The following is a 24,904-nucleotide window of genomic DNA, read 5'->3' as shown; positions in this document are numbered from 1 at the left end:
ATTTTACTTCACATTTCAGCTATTAATTCAATGCTTTTATTTATTCCTGGCAGATTCATAGACGCACATGCATACACATATTCAAAAATGTGCCATATGCCAAGATTGGTTTCAGATGGTGATGGCAACCCTTGACTGACAAGATGAAGAATTTTTATTATTTTTTCCTGTGTAAACTCCCTTTGAGTAGAGAAAAATATGTTAAATATTGGTTGTTTTCATTTTAGATAAGCACAAATTAATATAATATATTACTATATGTAAAATGAGATCTTAGTGGCATGCTAAATAAATGCTTTCTGATGGCTTAGATGCTACATACTGTATCTTTTCAATTCATTTTTTAAAAGACAGGAGTGATTCGCACACACAATCCTATCGCTTTCACAAAAGGATATTATGCCAGCTTCACACTTGTGAGATCCCAAAGAACAGAATCAGAGATGAGGCAGCTATGCCAGGATATTTTGTCACCATAACCATTGGCAATCTCACTACTTATCAATAACAGCAATTTCCAGTTATGCTCCCTCATGGAGTTAATGCATGGAATTAAGGCTCTACATGAGAATGTTACAATGATGTCACACTGCCTGGAATATGTCTATACTTCATGCACAAGCCAAACAACTATATTGCTATACTGCTTAATCCCTAACAAGTACTTGCAATTTCACCCTTTTCAATTTATTCAAATGAGTAAATTTTTGTTGATTTCTTGGTGCCCTCTGAGCTTGGTTATTTTCTAGCTGATATTTCATTACCAGGCTACCTAATACTATCAACTAACACAGAGGATGGAGTTCGTTGGTTTACATATTTTAGCTTGCCCTGCCAGACACTATCATCTTGTACACCTATGATGCTACCTAGCCTTATGATGAAATGTCTGTAGGAAAACAACAAAACAACTAAGACTCCAATAGTTCAGCTCTGAATTGGATACAGCTGTACATCACTACTGGAGGTGTAGAGTTATCTGTGTGTATCTGTGTGTGTGTGTGTTTGAGAGAGAGAGGGAGAGACAGAGACAGAAATTAGCAGATCTAGAAAGCCTCTAAACAAAAACAATATTCTCATTCATTCATTCATTCAATTTTTATGCTGCCCTTCTCCTTAGACTCAGGGCGGCTTACAACATGTTAGCAATAGCACTTTTTAACAGAGCCAGCTTATTGTCCCCATGGGTCCTCATTTTACCCACCTTGGAAGGATAGAAGGCTGAGTCAACCTTGAGCCGGTGATGAGATTTGAACCGCTGACCTTCAGATCTACAGTCAGCTTCAGTGGCCTGCAGTACAGCACTCTACCTGCTGCGCCACCCCGGCTCCTATTATTCTTAATTTGATGCTACTAATTTGGTAAAGTATCTAACATTTACTCAAATAATCAATTGAAATCAGTGAAATTTATTTCTTAATAAACATAGAGTAATTGAGAAGATACATTTTTACTAGCAGTGTCTTGAATTTAAAAAATCACCAGATATAACTTCTGCTGTCTTGTCTGCAAACTCAACACAAAACAACATTTATAATTCACATCTGCTAATGTTTTTTATTCTTAGTAAGAAATAAAATACATATTGATTTCAGTTATATTATTGGTAATTTCCAAAAATGCTTATTTGAAGCCAAGTTACAAGTTAGGATTGTGCTACTGATTTTTATTCAAACCGAGATAAAGTGAGATAGAAGTTGTTTTTTAATTGCATTTTAAAAAATTCTTTTTCTCATGCTTTATTGAAAACAGTCATGCTGGATGTGAGCAAATAGATACAATTTATATTGAGATATTATTTTATTAGACCAAAAGACTGCATTTGATTTTTCAAGAATGTTTCATCTAACATAATGTTTTGTGACGTGCAGATAGACTTTCATGTATATATGAAAATAAGCAAATTAGATAGCAGTGAAGGAACCTAGATTCCTGAATCACAAAGCTTTGTTGTTTTTATCAGTCATTCTTGTGGCTAGTTTTCAATCAACTGTTTATATCTTAACCAAGTACATCTTGTTTTGGCTTCTGCTATAAATCATCACATGGAGTGCCACAAGGGTAACAGCTCAAGTGTTTTTCAGAGAAAAGAATCTGGTGAAAATGCATTGCAGGAAGAAGAACAGCTCAGAAGTCTTGCCAGGGATTCAGGGAATATGTGATTATGTCTTAATTTTTTTTATAAATGGGAAGGAAAGTTTTTTTAAAAATGAATCCTAATCTGGTGTGATTTCCCTATTTCTCTCAATTCTGTTTCAGATGTTCTGTTTGTTCTAATAATAGCTTTGTACCAGATGCTAAATCTCAGATTATCTAAAATATAGATAACTAAGTACAAAGGTTTGTTGCTATTTATATTAATCTGAGAGATATTGGGCTTCTATCAGCTTGATTCCAAGGAGAAGATGATATTATTAATGTTAGATCTTATTAGGCAGACCCTCCAATATACAATTTGTTTCTTAGTTTCAGTAGTCTTAATAGGTTAATTATTTGAAGATTATTTGCAACTGGTGACAGAAAGAAATGGAACCAAATACCATATAAAATTATTTTTTCTTCATTGATGATATCTGGGAAATTATTTTTCTACAATTACATAGGAATATGGGAGAAGGGTATTTTACCCTTCCCTGGCTCCAGGGAAGTCTTTGGAGCCTGAGGAGGGCAAAACATGAGCCTCCTGGGCCCACCAGAAGTTGGGAAACAGGACATTTCTGGCCTCCAGGGAGCCTCCACGAGATGGGGAAAACTGTTTTCATCCTCCCCAGGCATTGAATTATGGATATGGACACTTACACATGCGCGATAGCACACGCTCATGCTCTTTTCAGCACCCAATGGTTTGCCATCACTGATCTAGAATGCTGGTATTGAATGCTGAACTAAAGTCTACAAAGAGGACTCTTGCATAACTCTTTGGAGATTTAAGATATTGTAGGATGTAATGCAGATCCATATTAGCAACACCATCTGTTGATCTGTTTGCTCGGTATGTAAATTGCAGGAGGTCCAACAGTGGATCCATGATGGTTTTCAAGTGGGACAGCACTAGCCTTTCAAAGATTTTCATAAGTACAGATATTAGAGCAACTAGTCAGTAGTCGTTCAGTTTCTTGATGGTGGGCTTCTTCGCCACTGGGATGATAGTAGAGTGTTTGAAGCAACAAGGAACATAGCACATCTCTAGCCATTTATTGAAGATTTGGGTGAAGATGGGGGCCAACTGGTCAGCCCCGACTTTTAAGCAAGAAAGAGTTATCTTGTCTGGGCCATCTGGAGCTTTGCCTAGCTTTTGTCTGTGTAGTTCTTGCACTTCCCTTTCTGTGGTCACTAGGGGCTGCGAACCCAATCATATGGGGTTAGTTGTAGGAGGTTTGGCTGTTGATGGTGTGTGTGAGATGGGTATCGTGGAGATAGGTGGCTGTAGTTTTCTTTCAAACCTGCAGTAAAATATGTTCAGGTCATCTGACAGTTGTTGATTTCCTTCAACCTGGGAAGGTGATTTGTCATAACCAGTGATATTTTTAAGTTTTTCACGTTTGCTGGTTCGTTTGTTGACATGTGGAAAACTCTTTAAAATACCACTGGTTGCTTTAAATTTGCAATTTAAAAATCGGTACATCTGGACAGCTTCAGTTGAAGGTATTCTAATCCATCTGTTAAATGTTGCATTATTTCGCATGGCTTATTGAGCAGGATTGGCATTGAATAAGACTTGGATGGAAGATGATCATGGAATTCTACAATTATAGACTAGAGTAGAATTTAAAAAAAAACATATCACAAGGAGCAACGCCTATATGATTGTATAGTGTATTTATGTACAGTTTTAGCTACTAGAAATGAGATGTTGAGATAGAATGAGAACGAGAAACCAAAATATTGCTAAAATATGGCTGCATTTTACACTATTTCCTTTAGTTTATTGTCCATGGTAAATGCTTAGATCAAGAAGTTTAAATCTTTAAATCAATATCTTGTCTGGGAAGCAACTATTTACAAGCTAAGTAGACTAGTTCTTTGTGCATATCTCCATCTACTGGCAAAGTGTTATAGGGGAGAAAAGCTATGGTAATTTTCAGTAAAAATTTATTGTAAATACTGTAGATTATAAAATATTTGTTACTATTCTATCTTTACAGTTTTCTCAGGTTTCTCATGTTTCATTGCAAGTATTTTCCAGGTAAAGACTTCACTGGAGTCCTTCTGATCCTGGAATACCACCATGCAAATATTTTTACCATAGGCAACTTGGGTTTATATATTAAATTTCTTATTGATATATTTTTGCTATCACAAATATTTAGCTGTAGCGGTTTTCACAAAGTATATCATATGTACTATCCAGGGAAATAGACTACTGTATCAATAGTTTAGCTGTATGTAAACAATGTATACAGGGATTATTTAAATTATATTTTATTGAATTGTTTTAACTTTTATGCAATGCATTTCTTTGCTGATAACAATCTCCTTAATTATATTTACATATAGAGCAGTTTGGCTAAAATTGAGATAACAGCATATTTCTCTAATAAGTTCTTAAATTTCAAGGAGCAATTAAACATTATTACTTATGGGCATAAGAGCCCAATCCTGTGAAATCAAAGAAATGTAAATGTATTGAAATCAAGTATGCCTAATTTTGCATTGGATCAGACAAAAATATAAAACATTCAAGATAAGTGCCACTAAAAATCTTGTTACTTGTAAATAGGAGCTACGGGTTTATACCCACTTATTGGTAGAATAATTTCAGTAATGTATTGAAATACAGTGATCCCTCGATTAGCACGGTCTCGATTAGTGCGAAACGCTACAACACGGTTTTTCAAAAAATATTAATTAAAAAATACTCCACGGTTTTTTTGCTATACCACGGTTTTTCCCACCCGATGACGTCATACGTCATCACCAAGAGTCACTTCTCTGTCTCTTTCTCTTTCTTTCCTGTCATTCTCTGCTTCAATCATTTTCTCATTTCTCTTTTTTTCTCCCCTTTTTTCTATCATTTCTCTCTCTCTTTCTTCCTCTCTCATCTCTTTCTTTCCTTCTCTCTCTTTCCTTCTCTCTCCCCCCCTCCACTTGCCCATGAGAAGAAAAAAAGCAACCTCTGCCGGGCAGCTCCCCTTGTGCCCCCGCTTTGTGCCTGCCTCTTGTCCCTCTCTTTTGGGGATTTTTTTTTCTTTTCTGTCTGAGTGCGTCTGTGTGAGCGCGAGAGAGGGAGTGCGTGTATGTGTGTGTGTGTCTGTTGCGGCTTGGGCTGGTCGGCCTCGGAGGCGGGAGAAGGCGAAGAGGTAGCAAGCGGGGAACCCGGCGGGGTGGATGGCGGCGGCGGCGTGTGTGTGTGTGGTGGCCACCTTCAGCTTGGGGTCGCCGCCGGCGTGCTCGAAGGACGCACCGCCGCCCGCCTTGGAGCCCTCGAAAGCCTCGTCGTCTTCTGTGCTCTGCTCGCCGCTGCTCTCCAAGCGGGGCGCAGCGGCTGGGAGCGCGCGCCTTTTCTCCCCTGCGTGGATCCTGGCTAGCCGTCGCGCCTCTCTTGAAGATGGGGAGCCTGGCGACGTGCTGTTTTCCCCCACCGAGGACAATCGGGGTAAACTCTTTTGGTTGGGAACCAACCGGCCCGGTGCTCTTTTGGCTCTCTTGGGGTTTCCCCTTTGCCTGGGCAGCAGGAAGACCCAGGGAAGGTTCCTTTGGCCGCCCAACAGCTGATCTGCTCCGCAGCGCGGCAGCAGCGAGGAGCCGAAGATGGGGTTTCCCCTTTGCCTGGGCAACGGGGAAACTCCATCTTCGGCTCCTCGCTGCTTCCGCGCTGCGGAGCAGATCAGCTGTTGGGCGGCCAAAGGAACCTTCCCTGGGTCTTCCCCGCTGCCCACACGCAAACTCCACCATCTGCGCATGTGCGGCCATGAAAAAAAAGGGTGCGCATGCGCAGATGGTGTTTTTACTTCCGCACCACTATAACACAGAAAATCGATTAGCGCGGGAGGTCTTGGAAGGTAATCGAGGGATCACTGTAATTAAATAATTCCTGTAGTTCTGATTATTTACACCAGTCCCTAGAACAGATTGTTATAACTTCCTACCTTGAAAGTTTGTATCCAGCTATTTCTCTCACTGGTCTCAGTTTTATTTTGCAATATATCCCCTTTCTTGGTATTTTTTTATTGGCCCTTTGTTACTTCGCACATTCACAGATACTGTAGTTCCTTTTTATTTTATTTGTTTATTTAATAATAATAATAATAATTTATTAGATTTGTATGCCGCCCCTCTCCAAAAACAATTGTTTGTTTGTTTGTTTGTTTGGTGGTATACAGAGATATAACAATATTTATATAGATGATACTAATAAAAGAGAAACATTAGGACAGGGGCCGGAAGGCACTCTGGTGCACTTATGCACCTTTTGGCCATGTCTCTCTCCCAGTATCTTTTTGTGCTCCCTTCCGTGGTACCCTTCTACCTCCTATTTTTCACACCACCGACGTAGCCACTGATTTTATGGGATTTAGCCCTCTTGCTTAAGTCCCTTTCGTATGCCTTAAAGTTTCTTATATTGTCAGATAAAGATAAATTAAGAGCATTTACTGTACGTGTTTTCCACTTTGCCAATGCTTCAGAAAATGTTTAGATCTCTCATTTTCCTCTGTTACTTGGGCAGTCACAGCACTAATTCCGCTATCGGTGGCTGCTCTTCCCGTCTCGGAGTTGCAAGGTTTCCCCTTCTCCGCATCAGGTGATTGCCTTTTGACTCTATATTCAATGGGTCCCTCACTTGTTCATTTACCCCTCTGGGGTTGATGTGCCTGTTTACGGGCCTCCGATTGCCTAGAATTTAGGTTCGGGGAGCAGAGCCCTGCTCTCCTTCGCCCGCTCGCCATGACTCCACCTGGAAGTCCAAAATATCATTCTTGAGAATCACAGGAGTATAATACAGTGGTTAAAGTGCTGGTCTGCCACAAGATGACCCAGGCTCTGGCCTACTTAGCACATACCACTCCCTGGCTTTGGATCAACCACACTTTTACAGCCCATCTCACTTCACAGAATTATTGATGGGGAAAGGGAAAAGAGGATCCCCAAGCTGAGTTCTTGAATGATCTTGGACGATTGGCTATAAATTAAAACAAATACATTAAAATGCCCAAATGGATCTCTTCAAATGAAGCCCTAATCTATCCTAATGTATTAGACCTAAATAAAAAATATATATACAAGAAATTATTAGACAAACAACTTAAAAACGAGAAAAATTGGCACTAAGGGGAATAAAAATTGATTGGTGGCCATATTTGCAAAGTCAAACGAAATATTTAAGAGATGTATTACAATTATTATGTTCAAAAAATTATTGTCAATATTTAGCACAAGATTAATTTAGAAATTAATGGAAATAAGGAATTATATCTTGGCTGTCACTATAGATTTGTGCTTCTTGGGTTTTTTTGTTTTGTGTTTTTTTGGGGGGGTTGTATTGTTTGTAAAGTTGGTGTTTTATTTCAATGTAAATAAATCTAATAAAATTTTATTTTTTAAAAAACAAAAAAGATATACAGTGATCCCCCGATTATCGCGAGGGTTCCGTTCCAAGACCCCTCGCGATAATCGATAACTCGCGATGTAGCGGCACGGAAGTAAAAACACCATCTGCGCATGCGCGCCCCTTTTTCCATGGCCGCACATGCGCAGATGGTGGAGTTTGCGTGTGGGCGGCGGGGAAGACCCTTCGGCCGCCCAACAGCTGATCTGCTCCGCAGCGCGGCAGCAGCGAGGAGCCGAAGATGGGGTTTCCCCGTTGCCCAGGCAACGGGGAAACCCCATCTTCGGCTCCTCACTGCTGCCGCGCTGCGGAGCAGATCAGCTGTTGGGCGGCCGAAGGAACCTTCCCTGGGTCTTCCCGCCGCCCAGGCAAAGGGGAAACCCCAAGATCGCTTGCCGCTTGCCGCTTGCCCGTTCGCCCGCCCGCCTGGCTGCTCGCTTGCCGCTTGCCCGTTCGCCCCGCCCGCCTGGCTGCTCGCTTGCCGCTTGTCGCTTGCCCGTTCGCCCACCCGCCTGGCTGCTCGCTTGCCGCTTGCCGCTTGCCCGTCACCCGCTCGCCCGGCCGCTCGCTTGCCGCTCAAGAGCAAGAGGGGGAGAGATAGAGAAAGAGAGAGAAGGAAAGAAAGAGATGAGAGAGGGAGGAAGAGAGTGTGAGAGAGGAAGAAGCAAGATAGAGAAAGAGAGAGAGAAAGAAAGATGAGAAAGGAAGGGGGTGACGTCATCGGGTGGAAAAATCGCGATATAGCGATTCGCAATGATCGGGATCGCGAAACTCGGGGGATCACTGTATTACAATATTACAAAAAATATATCAAGAATTGGACAAAAGGTACTGATGAAAAAATAATAACAAAATCACACTTTCTTATTAAATATAAAAATGGAAGAAGAAACAGTAAAAGAAGTAACAATAATCTGGGCACAAAATTTTGGCCATACTATACTCTGGGACAAACTATAGAATCAAAACTTGCGGAACTAGATTTATAATCCTAGGTTTAGAAAGCTTAGAACTAGGTCGCCTTAAACACGAAAGAAGCATAGCCCATAAAATCATCTCCTACAATGTCCTTCCTGTCAACGACTACTTCAGCTTTAACCACAACAACACATCAGTACACAACAAACTTAAAGTAAACCGCTCCAAACTCGACTGCAGGAAATACGACTTTAGCAATCGAGTAGTTAAGGCATGGAAGTCACTACCTGACTCTATAGTATCATCACCTAACCCCCAAAACTTTACCTTAGACTATCCACTGCTGACCTAACCCAGTTCCTAAGAGGTCAGTAAGGGGTGTGCATAAGTGCATCAGCATGACTACTGTCCTGTCCTAATGTTTCTCTCTTACTAGTATCATGTATAATAAACATTGTTATATCTTTGTAAAAACAGAAAGCAGGTCTGCAGAGATTGTCATTGCTAAGTGATGACATGGTTTACACCGTCATGCTCAGCAACAGAAACTCCAGCCCCAATTGCCCTCGTAAATCAAGGACTAACCTACAATAGAAATAGAAATAGAAAACTGTTAATTTAATGTGGGTAACTGAAGAGGCGGAGCGGATTTTGTTTAGCAATTTTCAAAAATTTAACAATGCCCCAGGCCCCCAGCCCTTTCCTCCATAATAGTTTGCATTATGGCCGACAAGTGTAGTATGTCTTGCTGTGTGAATGGGAAATAATTATTTTAAATGTTATTAGAGTTTTTAAAGTTTTTTAGCTTTATTAACTGGATTTTAAAGATATGTATACTGCTCAAAAGATAAAGGGAACACTCAAATAACATATCCTAGATGTGAATGAATGAAATATTCTCATTGAATACTTTGTTCTGTACGAAGTTGAATGTGCACAACAGCATGTGAAATTGATTGTCAATCACTGTTGCTTCCTAAGTGGACAGTTTGGTTTCACAAAAGTTTGATTTACTTGGAGTTGTTGTTGTTGTTGTTGTTATTGTTATTATTATTATTATTATTATTATTATTATTATTATTATTATTATTATTTAGATTTGTATGCCACCCCTCCCCGAAGACTCGGAGCGGCTCACAACAGTTATATTGTTTAAATGTTCCCTTCATTTTTTTGAGCAGTGTACATTGTTTATTGTTTTGATATGTTGTGAGCTGCCCCAGTCCTCGGAGAGGGGCAGCATACAAATCCAATCAATCATTCAATCAATCAATCACCACCAAACTATGTCACTATAAACCACATTCAAATTGATTACTGCCATCAAGTCATCGTCCTCTCTTAGCGACCACTTAACATTTTCCCGACATCCAAATCCATTGTAAAATTAATGTTCAGTTTTATCAGAGCCACAGCCAGCCAGAATGCAAGAAAACATGCACAGTTAGGTTGAAAGTGGGGCATACTTTATGTTTTCATTGAAAAAAACGGGGATGTTTTGTTCATTTGGTTGACTGACACTTTACTTCCGTCAGAAACAAGTGCACATGAACTGCCTGTACCCGCGCAAAAAATCACAAGCAGCGATTCTTCATCAGAATAACTGCATAAACGTAAGCATTTCTAATTATGAATGGACAGGAGTCGGTGGATCTAGAAAACAGGATCACCGCTTCACCACCCTCGGAAGACATTAATTTTTACGCCTTAAATCCCTTTGACTCCGCCCTTGCTAGGCAACGTCATAAAAATGCTGCCTCATTCACCTCCCGGAAGAGCGGGCCCCAAATGTGGACCCTTTTTTGTTTTCGGCCGCTCTTTCCTTCACAGGCTGTAGTTTTCGAGTGTTCTGGAGGCATTTTGTCGCATAGGTCTCCGCACTTTCGGTTCTCGGTGCGCAACTGCGTGGGGCTGGAAAGACCTTCCGGACAGTCAGATACTCTGAGCGGAAGATAAGGTGGAGTTGCTCCTATAATCTGGATCCGCTTTAAATTCTGGGAACTGCTGCGAACGAGTTTTAGGAAGCTCCGCCGGCGCTCATCGGCTTCCCCCGAAAAGTTTGGGCTGTGAGCCGCTCATTTCACCGGTAACTTTAGGTAGGCTGTGAAAATCTTCGCTGTGAAATCCCGTAGAGCGACTGCTAGGTCCCCGCACCAGAACCGGAGCCTTTGACCACGTGTTAAAGTCTTTCCAACCTGATCACCAGATGTGGTCGGACACGCCAAAGTCCCATCCAGAATTCCGGTAGCGTTTGGAAGTTTGGAGAATTTTGTATAGACCACATCTGGAGAGCACCAGTGATTTCAGGAACGCATGTCACTTGTCATCCCAAAAACGTGGCTGGTGCCAGAATTGAATTCACAACTCTGGCCTTCATGAAGATTTGCACCTATATATACTGCTCAAAAAAATAAAGGGAATACTCAAACAACACATCCTAGATGAAATATTCTCATTGAATACTTTGTTCATGTGAAATTGATTGTCAATCAGTGTTGCTTCCTAAGTGGACAGTTTGATTTCACAGAAGTTTGATTTACTTGGAGTTATATTATATTGTTTAAGTGTTCCCTTTATTTTTTTGAGCAGTGTATTTTATTTTTAAAGTGTTGAAGTGCTGTTGTGATGGTAGCTAATATAATAGCTGCATTTTATTTCTTCAGTTTTAATTCAATTTTTATGTGTTTTGGTTTGGGGGGGTTGGTGCAGCTTTTTTTGGAGCTCCCTCTAGTCACTGAACTGCCAACTAACTTTTCTTTCAAAAAAGCTGTGTATGTGTGCTTTTGCGGAGGACAGTATGTGGACCTCCAGGTGTTATACATGTCAAAGTCCTTCAGTCCTGCCTAGGGTATATGATTAATAATAGTCAGATTATTGTATAATATAATAGTCAGGTATATGATTAATAACAGTCAGAACAGTTAATCAGTGGAACAGCTTGCCTCCAGAAGTTGTGAATGCTCCAACACTGGAAGTTTTTAAGCAGATGTTGGATAACCATCTGTCTGAAGTAGTGTAGGGTTTCCTGTCCAAGCAGGGGATTGGACTAGAAGACCTCCAAGGCCCCTTCAACTCTGATGTTGTTGTTGTTGTTGTTGTTGTTGTTGTTGTTATGAAGATGATGATGGGAGTTTAAGTCCAACATTTGTAAGGCAACAGACTGTTCAACTCTCACCAACAAGGTTTTAACTATTTTCAGAGGAATTTTCAGATATTTATAATGAATGAGCCTCTACTTCCTTTGTCACTCAGTGATACAGTTGCAAAATTGGACATGTGCCATTCTGAAAAAGAAGTACATAAGCAGCAGTTATCTCTGCCAGGATGCATATAATTTACCAGTTAACTACTTGCTTTCCATCTTAGTTTGGTAGATATTGTGGTTAAATATGGAGCAGCCATCATTAAGTAGAAATGCCATCTCTGCCAAGAAAAGTGTATGTGGATAAGGGTATTCCTTTACTCAGAAAGTCTAATCTGACCAATTTGTGGACTGGGCTTTAGGATTATTGATTGATTGAGTGATTGGATTTCTGTGCCGCCCCTCTCTGAAGACTCGGGGCGGGTTACAACACATAACAAACAGTAAATTACAAAAGCATTAATCCAATTAAATTAAAATTAAATAACTATCTAAAAACCTAAATATTAAAATCAATCAAACCCATTTGTACAATGATCATACAATCGTATAATCACAGCCATCATTCGTTGGCAGGGGCCAAGATCCAATTGACCCAAGCCTGGCGACATAACAGGAGAGGAGGGTGGAGATGAATCAAAATAGAAATTAAAATCAAAATAAGGCATTATCTGTTTATCCATTTTAAAATATAACTGTCAGCAGCTTTTTCATCTTACAAATTCACACAAAGAATTACTGCTTCTGCTACGGTATCTTTCTCTCCCTGACCTGTTCAGGTACTTCCATAGATAAAACTTGAGTAATTGGCAGGAAAAAGCTGATCTCTGATAGGCCAATCAGCCAGCACTCCTTGATTGACTGGAATCTGGCCCCTTGAACTGAGAACAGGAAGAGGCAGGGGAGGGAAGGAGATGGAGGAAAAAGGCCTATTGATGGAAAAAAGGACTCATGGAGTAGGTAAGCAGAGGGTCACACTGTTAAGGCTGTGGACACCTTAGGAAAGAGAGATTCTTGTTCCTAGAGAGAACTGCTACATCCTGGGCTCTGGACTGCATTCCACCTACCACAAGAAGCAATAATCTTAAACCAGTGGTAGAGTTCAGGAGTGATTGCATTGCTAATCTAGTTGCAGTTTCCTGATTTATCACCTCTGGCTAGAGAGATGAGCCCCATAAACATCTCACCAAGTCTGCAGAGGAAGTGCCCAGGAGGAAGTCAGTAGGATTGGCCGGTTGACCATGAAACACTTAATCTGACTTATTGTGTCTTCTAACTCAGAGCTCTAACACAAGCTTTGAGCCCATGCATTGGCTGCCACTTAACTACTGACCAGTTGATAGGGAGGGATTGTGCCTCAGTTAGGTTCTTTAGCATTAGAGACATCAAGACACTCATCCTAAGTGACATTATCTAACATAAAGTGTAATTTCTTGCCGTATTAATTATAGTCATTGTATTTTTCTGGTGTTATTGATTGTATAGTCATTGTCCCAGTACTTGTTGCTGCTTTTTGTAGATCTACTAAATCTTATTTTATCCTAAGGGCTATTATCTTAATTAAAGACCCACAAATCTCACAAGGCTTGTCGTTTGTATTTTGTCAGGCAGGCTGGTCATCTGAGAAGAGGAACAGAAGGCTCTGATCTTCAGTGGCTCCTTTGTGGGTGAGCATCTTAATAGTTTTTATTATCGGAGACATAATTGGTTCGAAACTGTGACTATGAGCCTTTTCTTCAACATGTTATACTATGTAAGGCCTTTGTATTTAAAAAGCACAAAGTATTTCTTGGTGGAACAAAACCTCCACATATCTACTATAATATATGTAAAGAGTTGCTCACCTACACCAAAGGATTTTTCCATAACAGCAGGCCTGGAGCCTAGCAGCCTATGCCGTTTAGAACGCTGTGGTTCCCCTAATGATCATGCTCTACAAAGCATCTGCTACATTATTGTTACTTTTGGAATGAACTGTACAGGAAACATTTGTGATGTCTTAGTGCTTCTATAATTAAGTGTTAGAAGTCTTCCTGCTATTGGTTCACAATTATTTCCACTTTCTTCAGTGATCAGAAGACTTCACCTCATTGATTGAATGTTGAGATGCTATGTCAACATTCCTCTATAAATTAAAAAAGATAATCAGGAAGCGTTAAAGAATAGCTTTCTTAAAAAATCAAGAAGAATCTGAATTTTATGATGTTTGGCAAAAGGTATACATCTGGTGGGATAAAAAGAAACAGAGATAACTTTATTCATATACTATTTTAAATATTATTCGTACTTAGTAGTTATATTGTATTAGAAAGTGATTATTTACAATACAAATGCAAACCATACATACTTACAATTAACCGAATTCCAGGCCTGCCAGAAAACCAGGTCTTAACGGCTTTCTGGAAAACTGGCAGGGTGGAGATAGTGCAGATCTCTGTCGGTTGGCTCTTTCCTGAAGTCCCGCCAACTGACATTGTTTGGTGGATGGGACCTGGAGAAGGCCAACTCTGGCCATAGCGAGGTATGAGGGAGGTATCCCGTAAATATTGAATATTGATAAAACATTGAATTTATTAATGACAGTAAACATGCGAATTCTGTAGGAACATCTGGATGAAGTCATGACAAGATGGGCTAGAGCAAGGGTCACACATAACAATAAAGCCCTAGATGCAACACCATGGGATGATCTGAAAAATGGGGCTGCTGGAACCGTAGGAACAAGTAAAAGGCAGAGCTCTTCAGATAGATTTTCTTTGAAGAACAACCAAGTGAGAAAGAAAAACAAGAAGAAAAAGGACTACCTAAATGAAGATGTCAATGGCTTTATGGCATACTTAAAACAGAACTCGCAGATGTTGCACAATGGCCAATTGATTGATAGTCATCAGGCAAAGGAAGAAATAGCAACAGCTTTGAAAAAGGACGAGCGACGAGAACAGAGGCGAGTGAAGCGCCAGGAAATTAAGAAAAATATAATGGTAAGATATTTGCTTGCTTTTTTCCACTGTTTAATACTTTCCTTTTCTTAAAGTGCAAATAGGGACTGCAGCCAAGGAAGATTGAATAAAAATAAGTGATTTACTTTTTTTTCTCCAGTTGGATATTTTTCAAGAATATTGTGTGCTGTTTCTTAAAAAATAACCTATTCTAAATAATTGGCACATGAAGCTGTTAAAAGTTTTGACATTTAATCTCTAAGACGATTTTACATTTTCTACAAGATAGGTTGAGTTGAAAGGATTCTTTTATTTGTTAAAAGAACAAAATGATAAATTCAGTTTAGTTTCAAGCATTAACAATTGTGTCCCACTCTACCTAGCGAAGTATTTTCTGACTGATAAAAATAAATTGCCATAGCCTAACAGTAATTTTGTTTAATCAGTCTCACTTTTATTTCCTCTGAAGCATTTCTGTTTGGAGGGTATCTTATTATATGTGTGATTGGCTTCCACTTGTAATGCCTCATGGTAAGTCTAGGTTGAAAAGTGGTTGTGTAAAAATATATTGCTTTAGGTCTATAATGAATTCACTTGGTAATTCTCCTTGTATTGTCAAAGGTATGCTTCCACTGTCGAAAGCCAGGCCATGGGGTTGCAGATTGTCCGGCTGTCCTTGAAAGCCAAGACATGGGAACCGGAATTTGTTACCGATGTGGCTCTACTGAACATGAAATTAACAAATGCAAAGCAAAAATAGATCCAGCTCTAGGTATGTGCGATTACTACAGTTCTCAGCATTATAAATGTCACCTGTTCTGCTGGCATGTTTCAACTGCCCGTAATTACAGGGTAATTAGTCCAGGAAGACACACACCACACGATAAAAGGAAAACCCAAAAGTTTTTATAAACAGAAAAACAGAAACATTTTTAAATGTCAAAGGGATTTTCTGGTACACACAAGGCACAGGTTAAATGCGATCCAATTGCTCACCCAATAACTGGGAAATTGAGTCCAATTCTAAAGTCTAGAGATTCCAAACACAATCTTGAACAGCACAAAAACCACGATCTTGACAAAACAATGAATCAGATAAACTGCCACAAGGCTAAACCAGCACGCTGTTCTTTTTATCTGTAGCACTAATTATAGCAGCCCCAGCCAACCACAGGTGGCCTCATTTTCTCTTGTAATAATCCTTTAGTTGTTGTCTCCTATGCATCACTCTACGCATGCGTGGATGTGTCATTAATTCTTGTTCAGAATCCAAGGATGATACAAATGATTGATCTCCTCCTGGGCTGTCTGCCAAACTCCCCTCTTCCCTGTCACTCATGCTTCCTTGGTCAGAGGAGGCTTCGTCGGCAGATTCCATCGGGAGCAAAACAGGCCTGCCGCATGTGGATGTTTCCCCCACATCCACCTGCACATTCCTTGGGGCAGGAGCTGGGCCAGAGCTAACCACAACAATCACCAATTGATATAAATATTCCACGTTAGGGTTGTGATTTACAAAATCTTGATGCATTTCCTTCATGACACAAACTATATGGATTTCTTTCAGGGGAATTTCCATATGCAAAATGCTTTATTTGTGGGGAGATGGGCCATCTCTCGAGGTCATGTCCTGATAATCCTAAAGGGCTTTATGCTGAAGGTAAGTCCCCACCCCTTTTAAAAAGTCCCATTCTTTTTTAAAAAAAATTGATTACTGACATGCTTCAGAATATTTTTCTTATCTTGACAGCTTGAGAGAATGTGATTGACTTATAAAGGAATACACTGTGTATATCTCCTCTTGATAAATTCTGCAAATTTTCTCTTGAAAAATTATGTAAAAAATACGTAACACCGTTATTTTACATATCAGCAACATCCAATGATCTTAGCCACGTTAGTTCTATTCCAAAAAACTACAACAACCATAGTATCCTCTTTAAAGATTAGAACATATGTGTCGGTTTTATCTACCTTTTCAGATTAAAATCTTCTAATCCGCAGCAACAGGAAAAGTTTTGAAATTATCTTAATATAGTTGGAGAGTTAGAGGTTCACATCTGTATATTATCTTTTTGTGCTTACTTAGTGCATATTTTACCATATATTTAAATAATATGGGCCGGACATGCTTAAGTTACTTAGTAAAGACAATAAAAACTGAATAATTTTAGTGGACTTTCATTGGCAGATGCATTAAAAAAAATACTCCTGATTGTATTTATGCTTCATTAAATAAATAAAGGTACAATTTAATATACATGGCAGAGTGTAATTCATGCATATTGCATTAAATTACATTATTTATATTTATGATTTTATAGGAGGGTCTTGTCGGATTTGTGGATCTGTGGAGCACTTTAAAAGAGACTGTCCAGAAAATCAAAACTCAGGTGAGAAGCTTAGAATTTCTATTTATTAAGAAGGCAGAGTTATATATGGAGAACTTTCTGTAATGAACTCTGGCTAGATAATTACAAAACTCACTGAATGATCCTGTTTTTCAGATTGTATTGATAAGTTTAATGTGTTATCCAATATTATCCACTTTTTTAACAGGTCATTTGATAGCTATGTTATCCAAGACATATCAGCTAACATATTTTTGCTGATAATGAAAAGGAAGGGAAACTGCTTTAGATCTATTTGGGGCTTATTAGCCTTCATCAGGTAGCCACACCCTTTTTACTGGGATTTGAACCAGGGGCCATTAGGCTATTAGTGTTCACCCTAGCACAAGGAAAAATGCACCAGCCTGAAGCTGACGAATGGGACCTCGTTGAAACGTCGCCAGAAATCTCTGAAACTTACACGGGAAGAAATCCGAATATACCAAGACCTTCATACTGTACCCGTGAAAATCTACGAAAAGATACACACACACACACACACACACACACACACACATATTTGGCAGAAATGAAATATAATGTTGAAAGTAATAGTATCATGAAACTTATTAACCACGCATTGTGGAATTCCTGTTACAAATTCTTGGAGCAGTCATCTACATAAGATTTATTTTTGAGTAGAAAGAATAAAATTAGAATAAAATAGCATTGTAGCTATTTATCAATTGTGTGTAAAGGCTGGAAATGTTAGAAAGTGTCAATATTAACTGATATTTTAATCGACAAATACTTTCAAGACTTATTATAATTTGATCTAACTTTAATGGATAAAAATAATTTAAAAAATGTAATCACTATTGCAACAAATTATTGCATTATATCCTGAAATAAAAGACAGTTGATTTCTCATACATTTTTCTCTATCCCCCCCCCCGTCCCACCCACCCCCCGCCCCCCACAGATCGAGCAGTAACTGTTGGTCGATGGATGAAAGGAATGAGTGCAGATTATGAAGAAGTTCTAGAAAACCCAGGAACACAAAAAGGAAAACCCAAAGTACCTAAGATTGTTAACTTTTGACCATACTTATTCTCTATAATATTTCTCAGTGTATGACTTAAAATAAAAACCATAATTTACACTTACCAAAAGTGTAAATTATTTTCTAAGTGTATTGATTTAGTGATACAGTCTCTTGTTTAAATGGAAATGGCCTTGAAATGAATGAAAAGCCTTTCAATACGACACGCTAGAAATTATCTAATTGGCCCATTAGCTTTGAATTGGAAGAAAATATTTCCAAATATTACTTAATTATTTGGCCTTTGCTCAGTACAGGTCACACCCAAGTTAGACAACAATTGGAATTGGAATTTTGATCGCTCAGTGATGTCATTAAGCACATATTTTGCTTAGGAAAAAAAGCAATTTCTAAATAATTGATGGCTAGAACTTAACAGAATGTTGTATAAACTTTATCATATTGATATTATAATATAAAATTATAATTAGCAGTCATTTTTATTAAAGCCAACATATTTTAAATCACCTGGTTTTATTGCACAGACTTTGTGCCAAAGTGACTTGCATGGAAATACAGTTGCAAAATTGTGAAACATACTTATGGTCCAGTCTCCTAATACACACTTTATAATAAATAGCAGATTTAAGTTCATTTTAAAATAAAAATTTGCATCTAAAATATTTAAAATGTAATAATATTATATATTGCATTTAGAAGGATTTTTGTAAAACTTAGAAAATTGTTAGATGGTCATTCAGTTAATTAGCCTTGGATGATACAATTGTCATTGTAATGATTTCAAACAAGTAAATGGCAATTGCTCTGAAAGTTCATAAAGTTTTCAGTGATTTTTATCATTCTCAGTCCCGTGTTGGTGCATTAAATGTAGCTCATTTTGCTGCTCTCTGATTCTAAGAACTGGATGCACGTGGATGCTATATCTTCTATTGATTTCCACAGACAAACAAGATTTCCAGCAAAGTAAGGCATGATATTATGTACACCATGGATGAAGACAGAAACCTTTAAAATAAACAGACAGTAACCAGTACTAACATCACATTGCACTAAATATAGAAGATTCTAAACTTGGGGGGGGGGGTGGCTTCTTTCTAAACCATGGAATTGGGAGGCACAGAAATCAATAAATAAACACCAGGCATATATCATTTCAATCACTTCCTAAGCTTCATGTTTAGAACACTGGCTTTGATCAGAAGGCCAAATTTATGCTTTATGCTTGCATATGAAAGTTCAAATCAAATAGAGAGTTCAGCCCACCTAATCTCAAAAGATTTTGTGACGAGAGGAGTGAATAAAAGGAAATTTAAATATTTTCACACCCCAAAAAACAACTTATTCACACAGATGCTACCTGGGAAGCTATTAAGCTTTTCATTTAAAACATTTTTCAAGTTGCATCATCCCCTTTCTTTTGTAACTTGTATCTCAGATATTTATGTAATAGTTCTAAAAGTGAAGAAAGGATAAGGAATAAGGAAATAAGGGAACCATATTTGTCATTTTGAATGGTCTTGAAAATAGAATAAAATATAAAATCATGGAGATGACTTAAAAACATGATTGTGTGTCAAATACTTCAAGAATCAAGTCTAGTTCATAGTGGACTTGGTGAATATTTCCAATTTAATCACCAAATGTGTGTATGGAAATTAAAAAAAAAACCAGCCCAGTACTGGTGAGAAATAGACAGGAATTGAAAATGTCTCCTTAGCATTTCCCCCTCTCCATTAGAATAATTTCTTTAGGTGAAAAACAGAATCACAGCTAAATGTGATTAAAACATACTGCCATGCGAATCTCAGTGACTGGTTAGGTCCCACAGAGTTGGCCTTTTCCAGGTCCCGTCAACCAAAGTCGCTTGGCGGGGCCTAGGGGAAGAGCCTTCTCTGTGGGGGCCCTGGCCCTCTGGAATCAGCTCCCCCAAGAGATACGCACTGTCCCCACCCAACTCGCCTTCCATAAGAGTCGCCAGGCTTGGAGCAATTAGAACTTAGGCGCCCTGGCCGAGGAATGTTATGAGTGGCTGAGGTCTGAGTGTACGATTGATTTTTAAAGTATTAGGGATTTTAGGTTAGATATTTAGTTAATTAATTGGATTTTCCATTGTATTTCATTGTTTTTACTATATGTTGTAAGTCGGCCAGAGTGCTTGGAGAGCATAGAAATCAATCGACCGACCGACCGACCAACCAACCAACCAACCAACCAACCAAACAAACAAACAAACAAACAAACAAACAAACAAACAAACAAACACTGTTGCCCTGAATTAAATTACTTTTATATCTCAATGAGGGAGAAAAAAGGAAGAACCCAAAATGTACAAAAAGGTGGTAGGTAACTTCAAACCACTTACGAAAGAGGAAGCCTCATGAGTGTGGATCAGGAATCCAGCACACTGGATTTCATTTTGGTGATAATTCTGCTGAGCAGGCAGAGTAGCTGTTATAGCAATTGACTTCACCGCTATTATGTAAGGATCTCTAAATTGAATAAATGTAGCATTATGATCATTAAAAGACAAATAAAAGGTCACTTTATAGCATGTAGGAACAGCTAATTTAAGGCTGTAATTTCAGTCCTAAACCAAGATAAATATCTTTGCTTAAGCTGGACAAATGCAAGTTGTAATGAGCATAGATTGTTGGCAAAGATTAAAGAGGGGCCTGTCTACCGTGTTTCCCCGAAAGTAAGACAGTGTCTTACTTTCTTTTTATCCCCAAAAGCCCCACTATGTCTTACTTTCGGGGTATGTCTTATATTGGAAAAAAATTGTCAATTTTTTTGTTTTAACCATAAAATTAACATTTATTAACAACCTGAACAGACGGAGGCGGCAGACGCGGTGACGTATGGAGGGGGGGCGGCGCGGAAGTGGGCAGGAGGCGGCGCTCATTAAGATCAGAGGGAGGTGGCAGACGCGGTGACGTATGGAGAGGGGGACGGCGCAGGCGTGGGCAGGAGGCGGCGCGCAGCTAGATGAGAGGGAGGCGGCAATACCCCCGTGTTTCCCCGAAAGTAAGACATATGTCTTACTTTCGGGGTACGGCTTATATTAGCCGACCCCCCTGAAACCCCCGATACGTCTTACAATCGGGGGTGTCTTACTATCGGGGAAACAGGGTACTATTACCTCCTTTTTCTCTCTCTATTTCTAAATGTTTTCTTAAAAAAAACTACTGCTGCTCAGGACTGCCTCTTGAAAAGTGGCAGCACAGAATGCCTCTATAATGCATTTTTAAATGAAGAATTAAGTATGCAGTTCAGTGGTGGGTTGTAAATTATTTTGATACCGGTTTGTGCATGCATGCACAGAAGTGTTACGGGTGGGTGGGCGGAGCCTCCCACCACCGGCGCTACTGGTTCTAAGAACCGGTCCAAGCCTGGAGCAACCCACTGCTGATGCAGTTATAAGCAAAAGACTGCTCTGCTGGGATAGTAGCCCTGGGCTCATCAGAATTCCAAAAGGTGGGACCAAGAATCTAAAAAACATTAAGGCAGTGATGGCGAACCTTTTTTCCCTCGGGTGCTAAGAGTGTGAGCGTGCACTATTGTGCATACCTGAGTGCCCACACCCATAATTCAATGCCTGGGGAGGGCAAAAACAGGTTCCCCTGCCCCCGGAGGCCCTCTGGAGGCTGGAAATGGCTTGTTGCCCCACTTCTGTTTGGCCCAGTAGGCTCGTGTTTCGCCCTCTCCAGGCTCCAAAGGCTTCACTGGAGGCGGGGGAGGATAAAAACATTTCCCCCCATGCCCCTGGAGGCTCTCTGGAAGCTAAAAATACCCTCCCAGAGCCTCTCTGTGTGCGAAAAACTAGCTGGTCGGCACACACAGGCACATTGGAGCTGAGCTAGGGCAACAGCTCGCGTGCCAGTAGATATAGCTCGGCGTGCCACTTGTGGCAACCGTGCCATAGGTTCGCCATCACTGCACTAGGGCATTCTATATATATAAATAAGGCAGTTTGCAATTTACAAAAACACTGAGAAGAAGTTACCATAGAATATAAATATGTTTATATACACACACCATCTTTTCCCCCCAAATTTGATACATACTCTGTTTCAGAAGGTTTCCTTTGAGACACAAGAATTAAAAAATCTCTGGGTTTATTTTCATTAGCTGATGCCGAGGATGTGATGTGATATATTTTGTCCTCTTCAGTCACACACTCCATGACTCTACAATTTCTACAAGCATATAAGACATACAGAAATGGAGTTTAGAGCTTTGAGTATCATTGAAAGGTAATTAACAGATATTATGTAACTTTTAACTCTCAATTTGTGGAAATGAGTTCTATTTCAGGTTACATCTGTTGTTTTTAAATAAAGATGAAAAACTAAGGGTTTTTTTTTTTTTTACAAATCCAATCTTATTAAACTCACCAGTTCTGCTTTAAAGGATTGTTGTTTTTGCCTTAATTTGCTTATTTTATTTATTTTACTATCTAATAGGCTGGTTAAGGAATTTAATTTCTTCCTGAGGTTGTAGGTGATGGTGATGACAATATACTTTGTTTTTTCTGTATGCTGCAAAAAATATTTCGGACCCTGAGTGTATATTAATAAAATACAATAAATGTCTTGGAGAGATGGCTCAAAATCCTGAGATCTAGTTGATCTGGATCCGGAGACTTAAATTAATTCATGGTGGCCAGATGCTTCCTATCCCTTTACTTGCCTTGGATTGCCACTTACTGTATTTTTCGAAGTATAAGATGGACCTTTTCCCCCAAAAAGAGGCTGAAAATTTGAGTGCGTCTTATACTCCAAATGTACTTTTTCGCAGCTTTTTTTTCAGCCCTAACAAAGTGCTAACAATGTTCCCGGTTCTTACTGCCTTGCAGGCTTTTTAAAATCACTAATCATTCTGAAGAATGTTTTTACCAGCCCTAACGAGGTGCTAACGATCTTCCAGGCTTGCAGTCTTTTTCATTGCTACTCCCTCTGGAGAATTTTTTTCCAGCCCAGTCTTTGCAGACTTTTTTCATTGCTACTTCTTCCAAATAAAAAAAACGTAAGCCCTATTCAGGGGATAAAATAATGTGCTGAAGCTGACTAAGGATGCTAGCCAGATGAATACTTAGTAGGCAGATTTTTTTTCTCCTATTTTCCTTCCCCAAAATGCGTCTTATACTCTGGTGCATCTTATACTCCAAAAAATGTGACAATCCATTTGAATGCAGTTCCCTATTGGAAACAAGGCTGAGGCAAAATAGGAGGGGAAGTCCTCAGCCCTTTCTCCACTATCTTATAATGTATGATCTTTTTTTTTTCAAGCAGTGAGTCCTGTCTTTCCTTTTGCCTTCACTTTCTGTTCCTTTTGGCTTGTTTGTGAGTCCAGGCTCCCTTTTAGCTTTTCTGAATTTTCTTTCTGCAGGCTCATGCCATATGAGCCCCAGCAACCAGTCAGGTCCAACAGAGTTAGCCTTCTTCAGGTCCCATCAACTAGACAATGTCGCTTGGCAGGGCCTAGAGCAGTGATGGCGAACCTTTTTCTCCTCAGGTGCCAAAAGAGCATGTGCACGCGCTATCGCACATTCACGAGTGCCCACACCTATAATTCAACGCCTGGAGAGGGCAAAAACACCTTCCCCCAACCCCCGGAGGCCCTCTGGAGGCTGGAAACTTCTGGTGGCCCAATAGGATCGAGTTTCGACCTCCCCAGGCTCCAAACGCTTCCCTGGAGCCAAAGGAAGGTAAAAATGCCCTCCCCCATCCCGCCTCAGAGGCTCTCTGGAAGCTAAAAACACCCTCTCGCAGCCTCTATGTGAGCCAAAAATCACATGGTTGGCACACACATACCCATTGGGCCTGAGGTAGGGCAATGGCTTGCATGCCAGCAGATATGGGTCTGTGTGCCACCTGTGGCACCCGTGCCATAGGTTCACCATCACTGGCCTAGGGGAAGAGCCTTCTCTATGGGGGCGCCGGCCCTCTGGAATCAGCTCCCCCCAGAGATTCATATCGCCCCCACCCTCCTTGCCTTTTGGAAGAATATGAAAACGCACCTGTGGTGACAGGCTTGGGGACACTAATCATCAGCCCCTGCTTATGAGTGAATGTATGATGAATGGAAAGAATGTTGGTGAATTAAATATGACTGTTTTTAGATTAAATTGGGGTTTTAGATAGTTTGTTTTTAGTTTAATTGGATTTCAGAACTGTATTTTTTCATATGTTGTAAGCCGCCCCGAGTCCTCCAATCAATCAATTGATTGATTGGAGGACTCGGGGCGGCTTACAAAAATCCAATCAATCAATCAATCAATTTGCCGCTCACAAGTCCCATGGGGGATTATAGCCTAATATGTTTCTACATTGGCTAAAACTGTCTTCCCTGAAAGATCCTTTGTATTTTTTTAGGTATACAGTATCTCTTTCCTTCTTTATAAAATGTTTATACTTAGATTGCTGTATAATTCAAATAAAAATATTGCTGCGATTTCACAGATCACACTCAATTCTTTATTTCTTTGCTCATTAAACTAGACCAAATTATCGAAGATTTGTCAAATTCCAGCTTTTTAAAAAAAAATAATGCTGTAAGAATTGCTATTAAATGAAATATATAAAAGTATGCTTACGAGTAGTATTTAGTCCAATGCTTATGGAGTGAGAAGTTAGATAAAAGAAAGAATGCCAATTTTGAAGGTATCTCTATTTGCATTTCCACCTTGATTGACAGAGCATTTTCCTCCTCCAGAGTGTACATTTTTGTCTAGGGAAAAGTGTATTTTTAATGCTGAATTGTGCAATCACAGAAACTAAGGTTACAAAATTATTTAGTTTTAAAAAGCAATCTCCAAATAAGTACATACCATTCCCTGAAAAGGAGTAAGTCAAGTATCATACAACAATAAAATATAACACTGTGACCAATAATTAAGTTTCTATAAAATAAATTTAGGTCAGAACCAGATGTATAGATTGAGGAATTGCGCAAAGAGAACTAATA

The 24,904-nt window shown here is 39.4% G+C and overlaps 4 protein-coding genes across 9 annotated transcripts in view; 3 read left to right on the top strand and 1 right to left on the bottom strand.

Moving 5' to 3' along the window:
• The window catches only part of CKMT2 (creatine kinase, mitochondrial 2), a 39,766-nt gene extending 39,451 nt beyond the window's left edge, over window positions 1-315 (top strand). For 2 of the 3 annotated variants that reach the window (XM_070743096.1, XM_070743097.1), the window contains one exon: window positions 54-276. The gene's annotated coding sequence lies outside the window, so the exon portion shown is untranslated. Of the gene's footprint in view, window positions 1-53 lie in introns of all 3 variants that reach the window. The other variant, XM_070743095.1, reaches the window with a different exon arrangement.
• Window positions 1-24,904, top strand: part of FAM151B (family with sequence similarity 151 member B) — a 786,337-nt gene that overhangs the window by 359,225 nt on the left and 402,208 nt on the right. The window lies entirely within an intron of this gene.
• On the top strand, window positions 10,235-18,757 carry ZCCHC9 (zinc finger CCHC-type containing 9). 4 transcript variants are annotated; one of them, XM_070743084.1, is made up of 7 exons: window positions 10,235-10,421; window positions 13,218-13,273; window positions 14,210-14,587; window positions 15,167-15,317; window positions 16,113-16,205; window positions 16,870-16,938; window positions 17,858-18,070. In XM_070743084.1, exons 3-7 carry the CDS (start codon window positions 14,228-14,230, stop codon window positions 17,974-17,976), a joined length of 792 nt encoding a protein of 263 aa, XP_070599185.1. In that variant the 5' UTR covers window positions 10,235-10,421; window positions 13,218-13,273; window positions 14,210-14,227; the 3' UTR covers window positions 17,977-18,070. The 4 variants fall into 4 exon arrangements, with proteins under 4 accessions (XP_070599185.1, XP_070599182.1, XP_070599184.1 ...); XM_070743081.1 differs by having other exon boundaries at window positions 10,239-10,560; window positions 13,214-13,273; window positions 17,858-18,757; XM_070743083.1 differs by having other exon boundaries at window positions 10,239-10,421; window positions 13,214-13,273.
• The window catches only part of ACOT12 (acyl-CoA thioesterase 12), a 38,933-nt gene continuing 32,384 nt past the window's right edge, over window positions 18,356-24,904 (bottom strand). Inside the window, exons 12-15 of the mRNA XM_070743080.1 lie at window positions 24,534-24,667; window positions 22,003-22,134; window positions 20,301-20,427; window positions 18,356-18,943 (exon numbers count right to left, since the gene is read on the bottom strand). Of these exons, the coding sequence (XP_070599181.1) occupies window positions 18,800-18,943; window positions 20,301-20,427; window positions 22,003-22,134; window positions 24,534-24,667 (537 nt within the window). The 3' untranslated portion in view covers window positions 18,356-18,799. The remainder of the gene's footprint in view (window positions 18,944-20,300; window positions 20,428-22,002; window positions 22,135-24,533; window positions 24,668-24,904) is intronic.

This window comes from Erythrolamprus reginae, chromosome 2 (assembly GCF_031021105.1).
Source record: "Erythrolamprus reginae isolate rEryReg1 chromosome 2, rEryReg1.hap1, whole genome shotgun sequence".
Lineage (NCBI taxonomy): Eukaryota > Metazoa > Chordata > Lepidosauria > Squamata > Dipsadidae > Erythrolamprus > Erythrolamprus reginae.
This window is presented reverse-complemented; position numbering and strand designations above follow the sequence as displayed.